Genomic DNA, 20,148 nt, shown 5'->3' on the forward strand with positions numbered 1-20,148 from the left:
AGTGACTTGCTCGTGGTCAGCAGGTAGGAAAATCTGGGATCTGAACCCAAGTCCATCTAATTCTCATGCCCGGGCTCTTCCAGCTGTAGAAAGAATCATGAGTCATTTAACGAGGGAGGTCATGGAGTTCAACCGACTCATTTTATAGGTTTGGAAACTGAGGCACACAGGACCAAGCACTGATACTTGAAACAGAAAGAAATAGAGTCGAGAATTCACAGTTCAGATCTTACTTTCTTAATTACATATTAGCAGTCTTGATGGATGGACCTGTGGGCTGAGACAAGCTCAGAGGGCTGTAATTCCCTTACCTGACATGGAGGATACTCTCCATTCAGCATATTTTCTATTATTTTACATTTTATCTCCTCAACTAGACTCTAAGCTTCTGGAAGCATATTTCCCTGAATGTCCTAAGGTTCAGTTTTCTCCTTCTATACCACTACCTGACCCCAAGCACAGCGGAGAAAAGCATTCTGAAACCCTAAAGCCCCAAGATTGGTGAGCATTTTAATCCTTCCCTTCCTTCCATCAACAAGTATTTGGGCTTCTGCAGTCTAGGCTAGATGCAGGAACTCAGATGAAGTCTTCAGAGCTCTCTTGGTCCCTCTGGCTCTTGGATGGGCTCTTTCTACTAGCCATGGTGATCACTTGATGCCCACAATTCTCTTTAGCTCCAATAAAAAGAAGCTATTTTTTCAAAAAAACAAAATACCCAGAGGATTAAAGCAAGTATTTGAAACAGGCAGAAGTGTTTCTCTGGCTCTGGTCTGGTTAATACTCGTGCATCCTGTGACTGAAGGGGTAAGATCATCGCCATCTGATCTATATGCAATATATCCAGGGACAGCAGGGATGCATGACCAGTAGAAATACTGTGAAGGAAAAGTGAAAGTCTCTGCTAAAAGTGTACCTAACCATAGGTCAAGTGCCAATCATAGGAATCCAAATAAGACATGGACTTTCCTTCACTGCTCCCACCCACTTATGCAAATTGCTCAGACTGATGGGAGAGACATACAAATAAGCAGATGCTGCATTGCAACCTTATAGGACAACTGCCAGGAGGGAGGGAAGCACCTAGACCTGCAAAATATGTCGCTGAGTTAGGGAAGGCCTTCCAGGAGAGGTAAACCACGAATCCTGAAAGAGGACTATTTATCAACTATTTGAAGAAGGGAAAAGAGGTCCTTTGTAGCAAGTAGGAGGATCAGTGAAATATCTTTGTCTCAGTCTTGCATTTGCTGCTCGGAGCACATGTCCAATATTCCAGCTGATGATCGTGCCACCTCTGGTTGAGCACTACTGCTGATGTACTTCATCCCTCAGGAGACAGCTTTGCAGGCAGGTCTCAATCATTCGACGGTTCTTCCTTATGTTGAGCTGAGCCTGCCTGCACAAATCTTGGTTGATTGATTGACAACAATGTGTCTGGTTCAAAATTTGATTTAGTACAGATACCGGAGACTCTTGCAGCCAGACAAGTTTGGGGGAACCATATGCAGTGGTGATGTCTGGGATCAAGCCAGCTGTTACACTCCCACACCTTGTCTGAGACAAGCAGAGTGTGGACAGGATTTCCAGTGCACGGAGACAGGTGAGTAGCACTGGAGCTGGGGGTGCTAGCTGTGCCTGTCAAATAGAACACGCAAAACACTTCCCTGGGGAACTTGTTAAAATACAGGCTCCTAGCCCCTTCCTTAAAGGTTGCCATTCTGCAGATTTGGAATGGGGCCCAGGAATTTGCATTTTAGGTCAAGCCAGCAGCGCAAGCAATTTTGATTCAAGTTTGTAGGAACAAACTTGGTTGATTTATTTAGAAAAGGTACAATTCATTCATTCGTCCACTCATTGAACAAATATTTACTGGGTACGTGCCAGGCAATGAAATACCTGCTGTTAATATAGACATGATAAAAATAACGGACCTGAGTTTGAGGTACTCCTAGTCTGTTTGGGAGGGAGACCTCCAAGGAGTCAAGCACATTATAATGTGATATCTGTATGGTCATCTGGAACTCTCTAGCAGGAGATGTCCAAATCTCTTTGGGGAGTCAGGGTAGGCTTCAAATGGTATTTGAGCTGAGGCTTAGAAACTGAAATAGAAGTTTCTAGAACAAAGAATGTGCAAAAAACCGGGGATTCAGGGACTCAATTGTTTTGGAATATTTGCATATGAGAGCTTTAGAAAGAGAGACAGGTGATGGGCCACTGAGGTAACCTAGGCACAGATAGGTAACCGGAAGCCAGACTGTAGTGTGTGGAGGGGGAGGAATGGATAGCCACTGCAGATACAGAGCAAGGGGATGATAAGGCCAGACTGGCATTTTAGAAAGATTCCCTGGGGGTTGCAATGTGAAGGCTTAGTTGGAGAGGGAGACACAGCAGGCCTGAGCTGGGGGACAGAGGTGGGAGCCAGCAATGGGGAAGGAGGGCAGAGGCAGCGCAGACAGAGAGAATGGAGCAGATGGGAGGGCTACTTCACAGGTGGAAACGGCTTGGTGACTACAGATGTGAGTAATGGGCAATGGGTCTCAGGAGCACCAACAGCCTTCCCTCTTTCAGGTCGCTGCCTGAAACGCCACCTTGTGTGTAATGGAGACAGGGACTGCCTTGATGGCTCTGACGAGGACAACTGTGAAGATGTCAGGGCCCCCGGAGATGACTGCAGCCAGTATGAACCGATTCCAGGATCAGAAAGGGCAGCCCTGGGGTGAGTGCCTGCCTTCTGGCCATTCGGGAGCAGGGAACGATTTCTCTCCCATCATGAGCATTAGATTGGAGGAAGAAGGGGCTTGCTTTGGAGGGTTCCTCTGGAGTGCAGCCTGTGAGTGGTTCTCACTGTCCTCCGCGGTGGCCTGTTTCTGTACATGATGATGCCCTTCCTTTGTCTCTTCTCAAGGACCCTCCTTTCCTCCCACTCTCCCACTCTGCTGTCCCTCATTCCACACTAATTCCACTTCCAAAGCCCACTCAGGAAGCCACATCTTCCATGAAGCCTTCCCCAGGACAAGTGTCCTTTCTGATAGCCCTGTTCACAATCTGCTGTGCTCTGCAGTTGCTGTGTAAACAGCTAATAGGGTGATACGGAGCAAATAAAATGGGCTTTGGGGTGAGACACAGAGGGGCTTGGACCCTTCATTTGCCATTGCTGGCTTCAACTCCCAGGTGACAAGGTCTTCATCTGTTGAAATTAAATCAACTTTGATTCTAATTTCTCTCCATGCACCTTATGTTCAGATTTAGTTTCTTGAAAGAATCCCACTCCCTTGAAACTTTAATTTGAATCTTAATTTGGTTCCTTTTTTTCTGAAATGTCCTCCCTTTTCCCAACTTGTCTAATTTCTTATCTGGTGTAATGGACTAATTTTTGCCCCAACTCCACAATTCTATGTAGAAGCCATTAGCCTCCCAAGTGACTATATTTGGAGCAGGGGCTTTAGGGAGTTGGTTAAGGTTATATGAGGCCATCAGTAGGGCCCTGACCCAAGAGGACTGGTGGGCATATGCAAAACCAGAGCCAAGAGCTGTGTGAGGAGAGAGAAGGCAGCTGTCCCCAAGCCAGGAAGTGGCCTTCACCAGAAGCCCAAAATGAGGGCACCTTGGTTCTGCACTTCCAGCTTCCAGAACTGTGGGAAAATAAAATTCTGTTGTTTAGGCCACACTTCTGTGCTATTTGGTTAAGACAAATCTATTGTACCAGCAGTTTTCACAGCGTCCCTGCCTGCTCTTGACCCTGCCTAGGGCTGGCTAAGTCCCCTCCTGTTGCTCCCAAGGCTGTATATCCTACTCTCTCAGCACATACCCAGCAGGGATGGGGATGTCTGTTGGGGTGTCCATCTGCCCAGGCCGAGGGCTTTTAGTCTTCTATGCTTCCCCAGATCTCAGCTCAGAGCCTATCTCATGGTGACATTCTGTATTGTGTCAGCTCCCTGCTACTCAGTCTTTTCCCTGGGTCTTTCCCCCTAACTTGAATATAAGCTCTGAGGGCAGAGGCTGCATGTGACTCATCCTGCACCTCCTCAGCCCCGTGTCAGAGCCTGTCCTCTAGAAACCTCTCATTGAGTACTGGCTGCATTGAAACATGTCACTGAGACCAGCCAGTTCCTTACAGATAAGGAAATGGGGGGAAGTAGTGATCTTCACAAGCGATCCAGCCATGCTGCAATCCACCTGTGGAATAGTATGAGTTCTGTGACAGGCAGCTGTCACTTACAAGGGTTTCTGTGCTTTGAGATGACAACCCACATACTAGATAGTACTGAAGGCTTCAAGTGCTTGTAACACACAAGGATGAAAAGATGAGCAAATTCTGTCTTCTTCAGACCAGTTATATTAGTTTGCTAGGTTGCCATTACAAAATACCCCAGGCTGGGTGGCTTAAACAACAGAAATGCATTTCTTATGCTTCTGGCAACCAGAAGCTTGAGATCAAGATGTCAGCAGGGTTGATTTCTCCCAAGGCCTCTCTCCTGGGCTCACTGATGGCCACCCTTGTCTTTACCCTGACTTCCCTCTGGATGTGTCTGGGTCCTGATTTCATCTTCTTATCAGGACACCACTTACACTGACTTCATTTTAACTTAATTACCTCTTTAAAGGCTCTGTCTCTAAATACAGTCACATTCTGAGGTTTTGGGATTAACACTTTAACCTATGAATATTGGGAGATAAATTCAGCACATAAAACAATCAGAGGGAATTCTTATTGATTTTCTTTCTTTTTTTATTATTATTTAAACAAATGGGATACATGTTGTTTCTCTGTACATGGAGTCAAGGCATACCATTTGTGTAATCATAAATTTACATAGGGCAATGTTGTTTGATTCATTCTGTTAGTTTTTCCCCTTCCCCCCACCCCTCCCACCCCTCTTTTCCCTCTATACAGTCCTTCCTTCCTCCATTCTTACCACCCTCCTTATCCCTAACCCTAAACCTAACCCTAACCCTAACGCTAACCCCTCCCACCCCCATTATATGTCCTCATCTGCTTATCAGCAAGATCATTTGTCCTTTAGTTTTTTGAGATTGGGTTATCTCACTTAGCATGATATTCTCCAATTTCATCCATTTGCCTGCAAATGCCATAATTTTATCATTCTTCACGGCAGAGTAATATTCCATTATATATGTATGCCACAGTTTCTTTATCCATTCAATAACTGAAGGGCATCCAGGTTGGTTCCACAATCTGGCTATGGTGAATTGTGCAGCTATGAACATTGATGTGGCTGTATCTCTGTACTATGCTGATTTTAAGTCCTTTGGGTATAGGCCAAGGAGTGGGATAGCTGGGTCAAACGGTGGTTCCATTCCAAGCTTTCTGAGGAATCTCCATACTGCTTTCCAGAGTGGCTGCACTAATTTGCAACCCCACCAGCAATGTATGAGTGTACCTTTTTCCCCACATCCTCTCCAACACCTATCGTTGCTTGTGTTCTTGATAATCGCCATTCTAATTGGGGTGAGATGAAATCTTAGGGTAGTTTTGATTTGCATTTCTCTTATTAGTAGAGATGTTGAACATTTTTTCATATATCTGTTGATTGCTTGTACATCTTCTTCTGTGAAGTGTCTGTTCATTTCCTTAGCCCATTTGTTGATTGGATTATTTGTATTCTTGGTGTAGAGTTTTTTGAGTTCTTTATAGATTCTGGAAATTAGCACTCTATCTGAAGTATGAGTGGCAAAGATATTCTCCCACTCTGTAGGCTCTCTCTTCACATTACTGATAGTTTCCTTTGCTGAGAGAAAGCTTTTCAGTTTGAATCTATCCCAGTTGTTGATTCTTGCTTTTATTTCTTGTGCTATGGGAGTCCTGTTAAGGAAGTCTGATCCTAAGCCAACAAGTTGAAGGTTTGGACCTACTTTTTCATCTGTAAGATGCAGGGTCTCTGGTCTTATTCTGAGGTCCTTGATCCATTTTGAGTTGAGTTTTGTGCAGGGTGAGAGATAGGGGTTTAATTTCATTCTGTTGCCTCTGGTTTTCCAAGCACCATTTGTTGAAGAGGCTATCTTTTCTCCATTGCATATTTTTGGCACCTTTGTCTAGTATGAGAAATTGTATTTATTTGGGTTTGTGTCCATGTCCTCTATTCTGTACCATTGATCTACCTGTCTATTTTGGTACCAATACCACGCCGTTTTTGTTACTATTGCTTTGTAGTAGAGTTGAAGATCTGGTATTGTGATACCCCTGCTTCGCTCTTTCTACTGAGGATTGCTTTAGCTATTCTGGGTTTTTTGTTCTTCCAGATGAATCTCATAATTGCTTGCTCTATTTCTGTAAGGTACATAATTGGGATTTTAATTGGAATTTCATTGAATCTGTATAGCACTTTAGGTAGTATGGCCATTTTGACAATATTAATTCTGCCTATCCAAGAACATGGGAGATCTTTCCATCTTCTAAGGTTTTCTTTAATTTCTTTCTTTAGTGTTCTGTAGTTGTCATTGTAGAGGTCTTTCACCACTTTTGTGAGATTGATTCCCAAGTATTTTATTTTTTTCGATGCTATTGTGAATGGGGTAGTTTTCCTAATTTCTTTCTGAAGATTCATCACTTATGTATAAAAATGCATTGGATTTATGGGCATTGATCTTGTAACCTGCTACTTTACTGAATTCACTTATGAGTTCTAAGAGTTTTCTGGTGGAATTTCCAGGTTCCTCTAAATATATAATCATGTCATCAGCAAACATAGTTGGAGTTCTTCTTTTCCAATTCGTATCCCTTTAATTTCTTTGGTTTGTCTAATTGCTCTGGCTAGAGTCTCAAGAATGATGTTGAATAGAAGAGGTGAAAGAGGGCATCCCTGCCTTGTTCCAGTTTTTAGGGGGAATGCTTTCAGTTTTTCACCATTTAGAATGATATTGGCCATGGACTTAGTATAGATGGCCTTTACAATGTTCAGGAATGTTCCCACTACCCCAATTTTTTCTAGTGTTTTGAACATGGAAGGGATGCTATATTTTATCGAATGCTTTTTCTGCATCTATTGAAATAATCATGTGATTTTTAAGTCTGTTGATATGGTGAATGACATTTATTGTTTTCTGGATGTTGAACCAACCTTGCATCCCTGGGATAAAACCCTCTTGATCGTGGTGCACTATCTCTTTAATATATTTTTGTATGCAATTTGCTAAAATTTTGTTGAGAATTTTTGTGTCAATGTTCATTAAGGATATTGGTCTGAAATTTTCTTTCTTCGATGTGTCTCTGTCTGGTTTAGGTATCAGGGTGATATTGGCTTCATAGAATGAATTTGGGAGGGTTCCCTCCTCTTCTATTTCATGGAGTACTTTGAGGAGTATTGGAATGAGCTCTTCTTTAAAGGTTTTGTAGAACTTGGCTGAGAACCCATCTGGTCCCGGACTTTTCTTTGTTGGTAGGCTTTTGATGACCTCTTCTATTTCATTGCTTGAAATTGATTTATTTAAGTTGTATATGTCCTCCTCGTTCAGTTTAGGTAATTCATATGTCTCTAGAAACTTGTTGATGTCTTCGAGGTTTTCTGTTTTGTTGGAGTATAGATTTTCAAAATAGCTTCTAATTATGTTTTGTATTTCACTCGTGTCTGTTGTGATATTTACTTGTTCATTCCAAATTTTAGTAATTTGAGTTTTCTCCCTCTTTCTCTTTGTTAGTGTGGCTAAGGGTTTATCAATTTTATTTTTTCAAAGAACCAACTCTTTATTTTGTTAATTTTTCCGATTTTTTTTTTTTTGTTTCAGTTTCGTTGATTTCGGCTCTGATTTGAACTATTTCCTGTCTTCTACTACTTTTGGTGTTTGTCTGCTCTACTTTTTCTAGGGCTTTGAGCTGTAGTGTTAAGTCGTTTTTTTGTTGATTTCTACTTCTTTTGTTGAATGCGTCCCATGAAATAAATCTTCCTCTAAGTACTGCTTTCATAGTCTCCAGAGATTTTGATATGATGTGTCTTTGTTCTCGTTTACTTCTAAGAATTTTTTTATTTCCCTCCTGATGTCTTCTGTTATCCATTCATCATATAATAGTGTATTATTTAATCCCCAGGTATTGGAGAAGTTTCTGTTTTTATTCTGTCATTTATTTCTAATTTCAATCCATTATGATCTGATAGAGTACAAGGTAGTATCTCTATCTTCTTGTATTTGCTAACAGTAGCTTTGTGGCATAAAATATGGTTTATTTTAGAGAAGGATCCATGTGCTGCTGAGAAGAAAGTGTATTCATTCTTTGTTGGATGGTATATTCTATATAAGTTGGTTAAGTCCAAATTGTTGTGTTATTGAGATCTATGGTTTCTTTATTCAATTTTTGTTTGGACGATCTATCCAGCGGTGAGAGAGGTGTGTTAAAATCACCTAGTATTATTGTGTTGTAGTCTATTTGATTTCTGGAATTGAGAAGGATTTGTTTGATGTACATGGATGAGCCGATGTTCGGGGCATAGGTATTTATGATTGTTATGTCTTGCTGATTTATGCTTCCCTTAAGCAGTATGTAATGTCCTTCTTTATCCCTTCTGACTAGTTTTGGCTTGAAGTCCACATTATCTGAAATGAGGATGGATACTCCAGCTTTTTTGCTGTGTTCGTGTGCATGGTATGTTTTTTCCCATCCTTTCACCTTTAGTCTATGGGTATCTCTTTCTATGAGATGGGTCTCTCGCAGGCAGCATATTGTTGGATTTTTCTTTTTAATCCAATCTGCCAGTCTATGTCTTTTGATTGATGAGTTCAGGCCATTAACATTCAGGGTTATTATTGTGATATGATTTGTATTCCCAGTCACTTGACTCATTTTTGTTTTTTGACATGATTTGGTTTCTCCTTTATTTGGCTATTCCTTTAGGCTAGTTCCTCCTGTTGCTGATTTGCATCATTGTTTTTCATCTCTTCCTCATGGAATATTTTGCTGAGAATGTTCTGTAATGCCGGCTTTCTTTTTGTAAATTCCTTTAGCTTTTGTTTATCATGGAAGGATCTTATTTCGTTGTCAAATCTGAAAGTAAGTTTTGCTGGGTATAAGAATCTTGGTTGGCATCCGTTTTCTTTCAGGGCTTGGTAAATGTTGTTCCAGGCCCTTCTAGCTTTTAGGGTCTGGATTGAAAAATCTGCTGATATTCTTATTGGTTTCCCTCTGAATGTAATTTGATTCTTTTCTCTCGCGGCCTTTAAAATTCTGTCTTTATTTTGTATGTTAGGTATTTTCATTATAATGTGCCTTGGTGTGGGTCTGTTGTAATTTTGTATATTTGGAGTCCTATAAGCCTCTTGTACTTGGTTTTCCATTTCATTCTTCAGATTTGGGAAATTTTCTGATATTATTTCATTGAATAGATTGTTTATTCCTTTGGTTTGTTTCTCTAAGCCTTCCTCAATCCCAATAATTCTTAAATTTGGCCTTTTCATGATATCCCATAATTCTTGTAGATTCTGTTCATGATTTCTTACCATCTTCTCTGTTTGGTCAACTTTGTTTTCAAGATTAAATATTTTGTCTTCAATATCTGAGGTTCTGTCTTCTAGGTGTTCTATCCTATTGGTTATGCTTTCTGTGGAGTTTTTAACTTGGTTTATTGTTTCCTTCATTTCAAGGATTTCTGTTTGTTTGTTTTTTCAGTATCTCTAACTCTTTATTGAAATGATCTCTTGCTTCCCGTATTTGCTCTTTTAACTGTTGATTGGTGCGATCATTTAATGCCTGCATTTGCTCTTTCATCTCCTCCTTCAATGCCTGCATTTGCTCTTTCATCTCCTCGTTTGCTTCCCTGATTGTTTTAATTATGTACATTCTGAACTCCCTTTCTGACATTTCTTCTGCTGTGCTGTCATTGGGTTTTATTGATATAGTATCTAGGTTTGTTTGGGACATTTTCTTCCCTTGTTTTCTCATATTGGTCAGATGTCAGTGGGACTTTGTGATATTGCAGATTTCCTCAATTGGCTTATAGTGTCCCTGTAGATTTCCAGTATATCACCTCCTTGCCTTCAGTAGCCTGAATTCTTGGGGTAACTTAATAATGCAGTGCTTCCAAATAAAGCTGCCCCTAGCCCACTACTGGTTCCAGGACTTGGAGCTGGCTCTGTGTGGAAAGGCTCTCACTGGGGGGCCTGCTCTGAGAAGCTGGCCGTGTGGGAGAAGCCCACTGCTGGAGTGCGCAGGCTGCCTGGGGAAGACTCTAGCTGCCCTGCCCTACTCTGATAAGCTGCCCCTATCCGGGCCTGCAACCCAGGCCGAGCTTCACTGGGGTGGGGGAGACTCACCCCATGGCTCTATTTTAGTCCGAGTCTCTCAATGCCTCCCATTCTTGAATCCTGGGTTCTGGAGCAACTGGAGATGCAGTCACCCTCTAGTCCACCATCTTGGGTTGCCCCGTGGAAAAAGCCTGTGGCCGGAGGGAGCAGGGCCGCCTGGAGAGGTCTCTGGCTGCCCTGCCCTGGTCCCAGAGGCTGCTTGCAGGTTGGAGCTCTCCGCTGGCTTGGGGACTTGTGGCTGGCTCTGTGTAGAAAGGCTGTCACTGGGCAGTCTGCTCCAAGAAGCTAGCCTGGAAAGGCGCTTCCCACCAGAGGGAGCCAGCTGCTTGGGGAAGTCCCTGGCTGCCCTGTCCTGGTCCCTGAAGCAACCTGCAGGCAGGAACTTGCTGCGCTGGCTCAGGGACTTTGAGCTGGTTCTGTGCAGAAAGGCTTTCACTGGGGGGCCTGCTCCGAGAAGCTGGAGAAGCTGGCCCTGTGGGAGGAGCCCACCACCAGAGTGCACAGGGCTGCCTGGGGAAGACTCTAGCTGCCCTGCCCTACTCTAATAAGCCGCCCGAATGCGGCCTGCCACCCAGTCCAAGCTTCACCAGGTGGGGGAGACTCACCCTGTGGCTCTATTTTAGTCCGAGTCTCTCAGTGCCTCCCCTTCTTGAATCCTGGGTTCTGGAGCAACTGGAGATGCAATCATCCTCTAGTCCGCCATCTTGGATCACCCTCTTATTGATTTTCAAAATGACCATGAAGTGAACAAAGTAGAACATGAAATATCAAGGCACTTAACTGAAAAATGTCCCCCAATCCTTTTTTTTTGGTACGGAGATTGAATCCAGGGATGGTCTACCACTGAGCTATATCCCCAGTCCTTTTTAGTTTTTAGTTTGAGGCAGAGTCTCACTATATTGCTTAGGATCTTGCTAAATTGCTGAGGCTGTCCTTAAACTTGTGATCCTTCTGCCTCAGCCTCTTGAGTAGCTAGATTTACAGGCTTGTGCCACCATGCCTGGCTCATTCCCTACTGTTGGCAAAAAGCTCACTGACTATAATTCTTCTCTCCTGTGATTCAGGTAGGAACATTTCAAACACTTTTCCTAAATTCTTCTGTGCATCTCAAGATCTCAGAGACTTCCTTGTAATTTAAGCATTTCCTAGTTTCAGATTTTAAATTTATTTTTGAATAAGTTTGAAATAAAAACTGAGAGTCTTCATGCCCCGTCCCACACATGCCTGCACCTCACCCAATTGCCACCTCTCCCTTCCCAGCCTAGAGCTGACCTCTGTTAACAGTTTGGTGCAGGTACTTCCAGAATAGTTTAAAAATGCACTGGCACCATACACTGTTTGGAAAACAGACCTATGTGTATTGTTCATTACAGATGTAGGTAAAATTTACACAAATGTAATCATGCTTTACATATTATTATAACTTGCTTTTTTCATTTAAGAATATAGTTTGAATGTCCCTCACCCATTATTTTCTATCTTCTTTTCGTAAGCAACATAGTGTTTTAAAACAGGAGTCAGCAAGCTATGGCCTGAAGGGAAAAATCAGCCTGCTCTTTTTATAAATAAAGTTTTATTAGAACACAGCTTTCACCCTGCTGTGGCAGAGTGAGGCAGCTGCAACATAAACCTATGGCCTGTAAAGACTGAAATATTTACTGTCTGGCCCCTTATAAAAATATGTGCTGTCTCTTCTCCTATAACTATACAGTAATTTTTTGAATACTTCCTATTGAAAGAGATTCTTTTCCACTTCTCTCATAAACAACGCCTCAATGAACATCCTGTACACTTGCTTCTGTATGTGTGTGATTATTTCTGCAGGGTAGGTTTCTGAAGGGTAGAATTTCTCTGATTATGCCTTTTCATGTTCACTGGGGCTTTTGCAACCAGCTTTTCCAAGGATATGTGGGTTTTCCTAATGCTCAGCCATTACAGTATAATCTTGGGGGTCACTGTGGCTGTGAATTTTTGTTGGGTCTGTTCGGAGGCTATATTTATAAGCTACAGGCAGAAATATGTTCAATCAGTAGTGAGATAGAAATTGCAGGGTGGAATAAAGGTAAGGAACCCAGATTTACTGTCAAAAACATCTTAGGGAAAAAAATCCAGCTGTGACTGTAGGCAAGTTACTTAATTTCTTTGAGCTTCAATTTCTGCATTTGCAAAATTGTCATGAGGTTGAAAGTTAATGTATGCTAAATGTCTAGTTTAGTATGTATTCAATTCATCATAGCCATTATTACATCACTTCCACTAATAGAAGAAGAGATAGAGAAAGGAAGAGAGAAAGGAAGTTAACATACATTGAATTTCTACTGTATGTCAGGTGCTCTATAATTATTCATTTATTCTTTGAGGTTGGTTTTATTCACATTTTACCCCTTGCTCCCCCTCTGCCTTTGTGCCTTATCAAAGAGGGCATAAGCAACCATGATGAATGCAGAGTTAATTACTCAGTGCCATGAGAGTAGAGAGGAGTTAACTGTGTCTAGAGCATTCCAAAAGGTCATTTAGAGGAGATGACATTTGGGTTGGGTCTTGAAGGCTAAATAGGAGTTTGGGAGATGGAGACAAGCAAAGATTTTATTGTCCATAACATGAGAGGCTTTGATTGTCTGGTCTTAGAACTATTAGCCAATTCAAAATTTTTTGTGTGTGGTAACAAAGTCACAATCACAGAAAGTCGAAGAGCTGGGAATTACACAGGAGGCTCCCTGGCTTTTACACTATGCACCATTGGATACCACATGCTGCTTCAGAGGTAAAGACCCAAGGACTAGAGTCTCAGTTTTAGCACTGTGCATTACACCCAATATTTTAAGCCTATTTTTCAGCAGCAGGGCCTGTTTTTGAATTTGCTTACAACAATAATAGCAATACTTATTCAGTATTTAATATATGCTAAGCACGGTTATGAGTCCCTTGCATGTTTTAATTCCTATTTAACTCTGTGAGGGTATCACTAATTGCTTTTTACAAATGATTAATCTAAGGAACAGAGGGATTAAATGATTTGCCTGTGGTCACACAGCTAGATTTACTAGAGCTGGGATACTGGCTCCTGTGCTTAGACTTTTAATAATTGTGTACTTTTTTCTCTAACTTATGATTTAGGAGTGCCTCCTATATAAAGTAACTGGTTCAAATGCTGAACAGTATTTTCTGGAGGCTCAGGTTAAAGGGAACCTGGGAGTCCAGGTGCAGCCCACTCAGTCTCTCAGTGTTACCTAGCCTCCCTGTATATCCCTAAGGTACTTGGAGGAGCCCTGGAGCTCCACAGAACACAGTTTGAGAAGCAAGTTGCTCAATCTACAGCTGCAACATCTTTCAGAGGATGGCATGGTATATTAGCTTTGCCTTTTCGAAACTCTTTTCCCAGAAGCTGTCTTTTCAAAACAGGTACAATATCCTGACTCAGAAAGAAACTCAGAGTGTGTACGATGCCAGGTATTATGGCGGCCAGTGCGAGACGGTATACAATGGGGAATGGAGAGAGCTGAGGTATGACCCCACCTGTGAGCGTCTCTACTATGGAGATGATGAGAAGTACTTTCGGAAACCCTACAACTTCCTGAAGTACCACTTTGAAGTAAGTCTGAACAGAGACCCTCACATGGTAGGGTAGGGAGCAGGGATAAAGAGACTTCTTGGTGGAGATGACTTGGTTTGGAAGCTTTGGTTGTCCATAGAGCTTGCTGGTGGCTGAAGACCTTTTACCCCTTCCTCTAACACATGCTCAGTGTGGAGGATGCTAAAGGGCAAGGGCAGGACCAAGGAGAGGCATACCATAAATGTGGCCACCCACCCAGCCAGTCTTGGCTCCACTTCAAAGTCAACGAGATAGACATGGGCCCTCTTATCTGGACTGCCAGTCAGAAGACCTCATTCCAAGTTAATGACTGTGTTTGAGTATAAATACCTAAGACCACTGCTCTCCCCTGGGCCCACTTTCCTCATCCGTAAGTGGAATGGTGGGCACAGATGGACAGGGTGCAGAGCCTTATGCTCTCACTTTGCCAAGAGCAACTCCCATTGATCATTTTCATATCCTTTTTGGTATGTGATTTTGCTTGAAAAAAAGGGTTCTTCTGTTCAAAAGTGCTTGCAAAATTCTAAGGATCCCTAAGACATTCCACCTCTAAAATCCTCTGGTCTCTTGGCCCCTCAGAATACAACAAAACTCATGACCAGCTCTGGAGCCTGCTCATGGCCATTAATTTTCTTACCCCTCATCTTTGGGTGAGATGCCCATACAGCAAATCTTGCTGAATGATTACAAGGGTCAGATCCCCTATTTCCACATAGATTTTGCCATTTCTGCCATCCTGATGATAACATCATGGAATAGATATTATCATATTTCCATTTTAGGTATGAAAAGAGATGTGAAGGAATGAAGTGTCAGGCACACATCTGTGCTGTAGTAGGTGGCTAAGACCAGGTCTGTCTATGGAAATGCTAATAAAAGATATTCATCATTTAGAAGAAGGATATATCCATATCATGTGTGTGTATTCACATACATTATATTCATGGAGACAGGAGGTAGGATACCAGGGTTCTGAGCAATTATCTAGGCACATCCTCCCTAGTCCCAAGTTTCTTAAGAGAAAAATTTGACAGAGATCTTACCAGGTTTGTGGGATCTGTTTGGAAGAAGTCTGCTTCCCCAAACCCATGCCCATCTTTACCCCTTACCAGGCCTATGGTTGAACCTGGAAGACATAGACAATGTTGTTTTCCAATCTGGAGGAAGATGTAGGGTCTGTGTGTCAGGCAAGATGAACTGGGCCTTGCTCTGGGCACAAAGGATTCTCAAGTCTCAGTGGCTGGAAGAAACAATGCCTTGGTGATATTTTCTGTCCATCCTCTGGTGGAAAGGAGACTCTGAGCATGGTAAGCACCCAGAGACTCACACCAGTGGAGGCTCCACTTCAACAAATGCTCTCTAGTTTGCAGAGCAAACTATGATCTGAAGGCTTCTGTGGCTCAAACAAGGTGTGAGACCTTGCCTCAGTTCAAGTCAGCAGAGCCGAGCAACCCGATTGTGTACTTATGACAAAATTACCAAACACTTGTGGACAGCACCGTAGTTCAGCACTACCTAGGAGTATCATAAGCTGCCTGGCTTTCTTTGTCACTCTACTCCCAGGTCCATGCCCAAGTTAGCTTTCTGTTTCACCATTGCAGAGGTAAGCAACCCTTGAGCCATTCAGAAAGAAATCCATGCTTTAAACACAATAGCATTTTATCTGAATCATCTCTGTGTATGTGTATTTATGTGCATATATATAGTATTTAAATGAGTATTTTAGTAGTACCACTAAACACTAACATGACTTGGCTGTGTTTTTCCTATTTCACTTAGTATTCATCTGATGCCTGGGTTAGCCTTTTAAAAGAATTCTTCACAATAACATGAAACTTTCAATATTTGACAAAGCAAAGATTGAAATATTAAATATGAATTGAAAGATAACTAAGATAGCTCTGTGTGCACAAAGCTAAAAAAACATTTTTTCAGGCCCTGGCAGATACTGGGATCTCCTCAGAGTTTTATGATGATGCCAATGATCTTCTTTCTAAAGTGCGAAGGGTCAGGTCTAAGGCGAATGGAATCACCTTTGGCATCAGCCCAAAGGGTAGCCCTATAACACTGGATGTGAGTGTATCTGGATCAGAAGACTCTTCATTCCTGAATAAGTTAAGCAAGTATAATGAGAAGGTATTAAAGCGTAATGCCTGTGTCTCACAGTATTCCATAATCTACACTGAACACGTACTACCTTAATTGCATTAAAAAGTACAGTAGTAATTGAACCTTAATTTGCTTGTGTAATTGGAAATGTCTGATCAGTGGTAATCATGTTTGTTTTTCTTATTACGCTTTTGCACACAGAATCATCACAAAAGGAATAAAATTGAACGATAGGACTAGAACTCTTATCACTTCGCCCCTATCCTTTTTCATGGTTACCTGGAGCATACAGGGAAATGCATAGAATGGTAATGTGTTAAAGAGAAATAGAAAGGACCTCTAAATTTGACTTGGAAAAGCAGCCTTGCTTTATCCAAATAGATAAGAGGGCTGGCATGCTCAATAAATCTTTCACTTATCCATCAAACATTCACCACTAAAGACCTATTATCTGGAGGGGTCAAGCTACTTCCTTGAGGAAAGGACATCCATCTAAGCTGAGAGTCAAAGACTACTACAAGTTGTCCAAAGGGAGATGCAAGTTGAAGAAGGATATTTATATTAGCTTTCCATCACTGTAATGAAATGCCTGAGATATAACTAACTTATAAAAGGAAAGGTTAATGATTCTGAGGTTCTGGTCCAAGATGGTGTGGACCCACTGCTGTGAGCCTCTGGTGGGAGTGCTGGATGGTAATGGTGGTCAGCATGTAGTGAAGCAAACTGCTCACATCATGAATCAGGAAGTGAAAAGGGAAAGAGGAAGGAGTTGGAGTCCCATAATCCCCTTTAAGCCCATCTCGCTAGACCCCACCTTCTAAAGGTCCCTTCACTGCCCAGTGGTGTCACACTGGGACCAATCCTTTAACACATGGATCTTTGGGGACATTCAACATCCAAACCAGAGCAATGTTTTAGACTTGGGAATCAGCCTATGCAAAGGCTCAGAGACAAGAGAAAGCCTCACACGAACTTGTGATTCAAAGTGCTTCATCTGGCTGAAGCACAGGATGGGAAGGAAAGAAGGGAGAGATGAAGATGGAGAGATAATCAGGGGCCAGCAAACTATTTATTGAATTGATTAGATGTTCTCCAAAAAGCCTCAAAAGCAGTGATACCAGGACTGTGGATCTAGTTGGGGTTCAAAAAATTATCTTAGATGATGATGAAGATACACTTATGACAACTTACTCAACAAACATAAATTGAAATAAATTAGCTATTGATCTGAAGGGTAAAAGGCACTCCAAGGTCTGGCTCATGTTCATATGGACTTTCTAAAAGCTGGTGGGTGCCCTTTTCAAATGTTCACTACTGCTCTGAATCTGGGTTTGTAGTACCTGGAAGTGACATTTACAGATGATCTTGTTTCTCTAAAACTAACGCACATCCTTCGGGTGCTATTTCTTATTAATTATATGAGGCTCCTGCTTTTCTTTATTACTTAGTAGAACAAGACCACTAGACCGTAAGCTCCCTGATGGCAGGGGCAGACCTCACTCAAGTTTGCATCCTCTGCATGTAGGGTAATACATGCAACAATAGGCATAATAATATTTGTTGACTACATTAAAAGATATTTCACCATGTTGCCAAAACCATTCTAAGCATAATTGTCAATGAATACATGGAATTTTCATATGAGGCCACACAGTGCAGTGCTTTGCTTAGAACTGGGGGAGGGATGGATGTGACAATGGACTGGAGACAAGACAGAGGAGGCCAGTACAGTGGAGAGACCCCTGTAGGGACTAACCCAGGTGGGAGCCGAAGAGAACTTGACTTGAACGGGGGCAGTGGGATCAGAGATGAGGACTTGAAAGAAGTCTGGCACACCCGGCTGACCAACACATACTTGTAAAATTTAACAATAATTACATATATTTATTTTTACATATTTTCCTCAGCTACTAAATGCTAGCCTTTTGCCTTATCTCATGACAAATACTCTCTGTTCTTTTGCCTCTTGAATGGTGGCTGCTGGAAGAAATACGGCTTCATGAGAATCTTCACGAAGGTGCAGACTGCCCACTTCAAGATGAGGAGACAGAATATCATGCTGGATGAAGGAATGCTGCAGTCGTTGATGGAGCTTCCAGAGCAGTACGATTACGGCATGTATGCCAAGTTCATCAACGACTATGGCACCCACTACGTCACATCTGGATCCATGGGTGGCATTTTTGAATATATCCTTGTGCTTAACAAAGAAAAAATGGAATTGCTTGGTAAGCGGAGCAGAAACTGCATGCACACTGTGGCCAATGCATATGCCAGGGCGGGCTTTGCTGTTTTCTAAGCACCAACTTTGAGGCCTGGGTTATCCCACTTAGTGCCCATGACAAATCTATTAGGGAGTATAAGTCTCATTATTTCTAGGGAAGTGAGATCCAGAAGGGTAGAATGACGTGCTAGTAAGCATCATAAATAGGAATTGAACTCATTTGTGTAGATTTCCTAAATGATGTGTTTCACCTTATCTCCAAGTTACCTCTCTACAAATATTTGGAGATTTTTAAATTTACAATGTGAAAACATCCTTTAAATCTAGAATTTTAGTTAAAGGAATTTCTATACAGTCAGTCAGTGACACTGTAAACCCAGTCCCCCAGATCCCCTGGGGATCTGAACAGACCTTCACTTCTTTCACATCCATCCCTCTTCTCCATCTCCACTCCTTCCGGGGTAGACTGGGCTCTCATCTCTCATTTAGGGTTCCTGAATGGTCTCTTGGGGCAGGTTCATGGGTTTATTTTCAACAATCCTGCCAGATAGATCTTTCTACTTCATAGATCTATGGTACCACTTCCTTGCCTAATACCCTGAATGGTAAGAATAATGTCTGAGTACCAGTGTGATATCAACAACCTTCATGATCTCACTCAACCTACTAGAACATTAGTTCTCCAAATGAGAGTCCCCTGCTAGCCACATAGCATTACCCGGGAACTTGTTAGATATGTGGTTCTCAGCCCCCATTCCAAACCTAATGAAATCAAACCAGAACTCTTGAAGTGAGCTCAGGCTTTACTAGCCTTCAGATAATTCTGATGCTCACTACACTTTGAGAATCACCCAGTCAATGAATGAGCGAAGGTTAAGCGGTCTATCAGAATTTAGGCTACCACAGTTTCAAGATGTTCTCTTGGCTGTATCAGTCCAAGCTGGTCACTCCTTTTTTTTTCAACATATTCACATAAATTCCATACAGTTTAGTCTTTATAATTTTCCAAATGTGATTTTTTTTTTCTCCTCATCTATATAGCAAGAGCTGTGAAAGCAAGGATCATGTCTAGTGCTTTTCTATCTCTCTAGTGTTCAACACAGGGCTTAAAACTCAGTGAGTGTGCAAAACAAAACAGGGATTCCTGGCTTGGGTCATTCATTAATTGATCCATCTACTTATCTCTCTTTCAAAAAGTAATTCAAAGTGCTCTATTGAACATCCATCATGTTTGTGCTAGGGACAAAAATTTAGTCAGGTTGAGATCCAATAGTAGGTTTTAAAATCAATGTATGGGTCAGCAAAATTTTGAATAACCACAATAGCAAAAGAAAGAATAGAAAACAACACAGTGGATTATAGGCACTGAAGTTAAGCTATTGCTTCAGGAAACTTTTTCCAGTTAAATAAAGATAAGTATGCATGTAATATATAATAATGCAAAATAAATGGCTTACTATGGATCACTGTAAGAAGAGTTAGAAAAGCTATTTAAGTGGGTCTTTTTAGAATCATTAAAAAATGTGAGGGATGAGAAAAAATTAACATTGGTGAACACTGCCTGGGTTCCAGGTGCAATTGCATATCTTCTCTTTTTACTTTTACAACACTTGGAGGTAGCTGTTATCCCAGGTTTAGTCATCCAACTGGGGCGGCTCCTCAGGGAAGCTAATTTAGTTTTCCCTGGTGGTTTGGTAGAGCCTTCCATTTGGGTTCCTGTTTTTAGGGTGGGATTACTAATTAATTGCTTGGGGCATGTTGTGGCCCCTCCCTCTTTAAAATCTGTGGGGCAGAGATGGGCTTCCAATGTGGTTAATATTCAAAAGGAGCCCACTGACAAATTGTCCCAGGGATAATTACCTCAGCTCTGTTTATAGAAAACCATATGTCGATAATAGCACAATTTGCTATTTGTGAAGAGCTGATTTTCTATAAATCTGGAAAGTTAGTGTTGCTTTTCTATAAATATGGAAAT

At 41.7% G+C, this 20,148-nt stretch overlaps 1 protein-coding gene across 2 annotated transcripts in view; it reads left to right on the forward strand.

The window, feature by feature from the left end:
- C8A (complement C8 alpha chain) overlaps nucleotides 1-20,148 on the forward strand; it is a 68,074-nt gene that overhangs the window by 17,476 nt on the left and 30,450 nt on the right. For both annotated transcript variants that reach the window (XM_079101905.1, XM_079101904.1), the window contains exons 3-7: nucleotides 1,453-1,597; nucleotides 2,566-2,713; nucleotides 13,651-13,840; nucleotides 15,776-15,976; nucleotides 17,937-18,177. In XM_079101905.1, the coding sequence (XP_078958031.1) occupies nucleotides 1,453-1,597; nucleotides 2,566-2,713; nucleotides 13,651-13,840; nucleotides 15,776-15,976; nucleotides 17,937-18,177 (925 nt within the window). The remainder of the gene's footprint in view (nucleotides 1-1,452; nucleotides 1,598-2,565; nucleotides 2,714-13,650; nucleotides 13,841-15,775; nucleotides 15,977-17,936; nucleotides 18,178-20,148) is intronic.

Source organism: Sciurus vulgaris, assembly GCF_902686455.1.
Source record: "Sciurus vulgaris genome assembly, chromosome: 1".
Taxonomy (NCBI): Eukaryota; Metazoa; Chordata; class Mammalia; order Rodentia; family Sciuridae; genus Sciurus; species Sciurus vulgaris.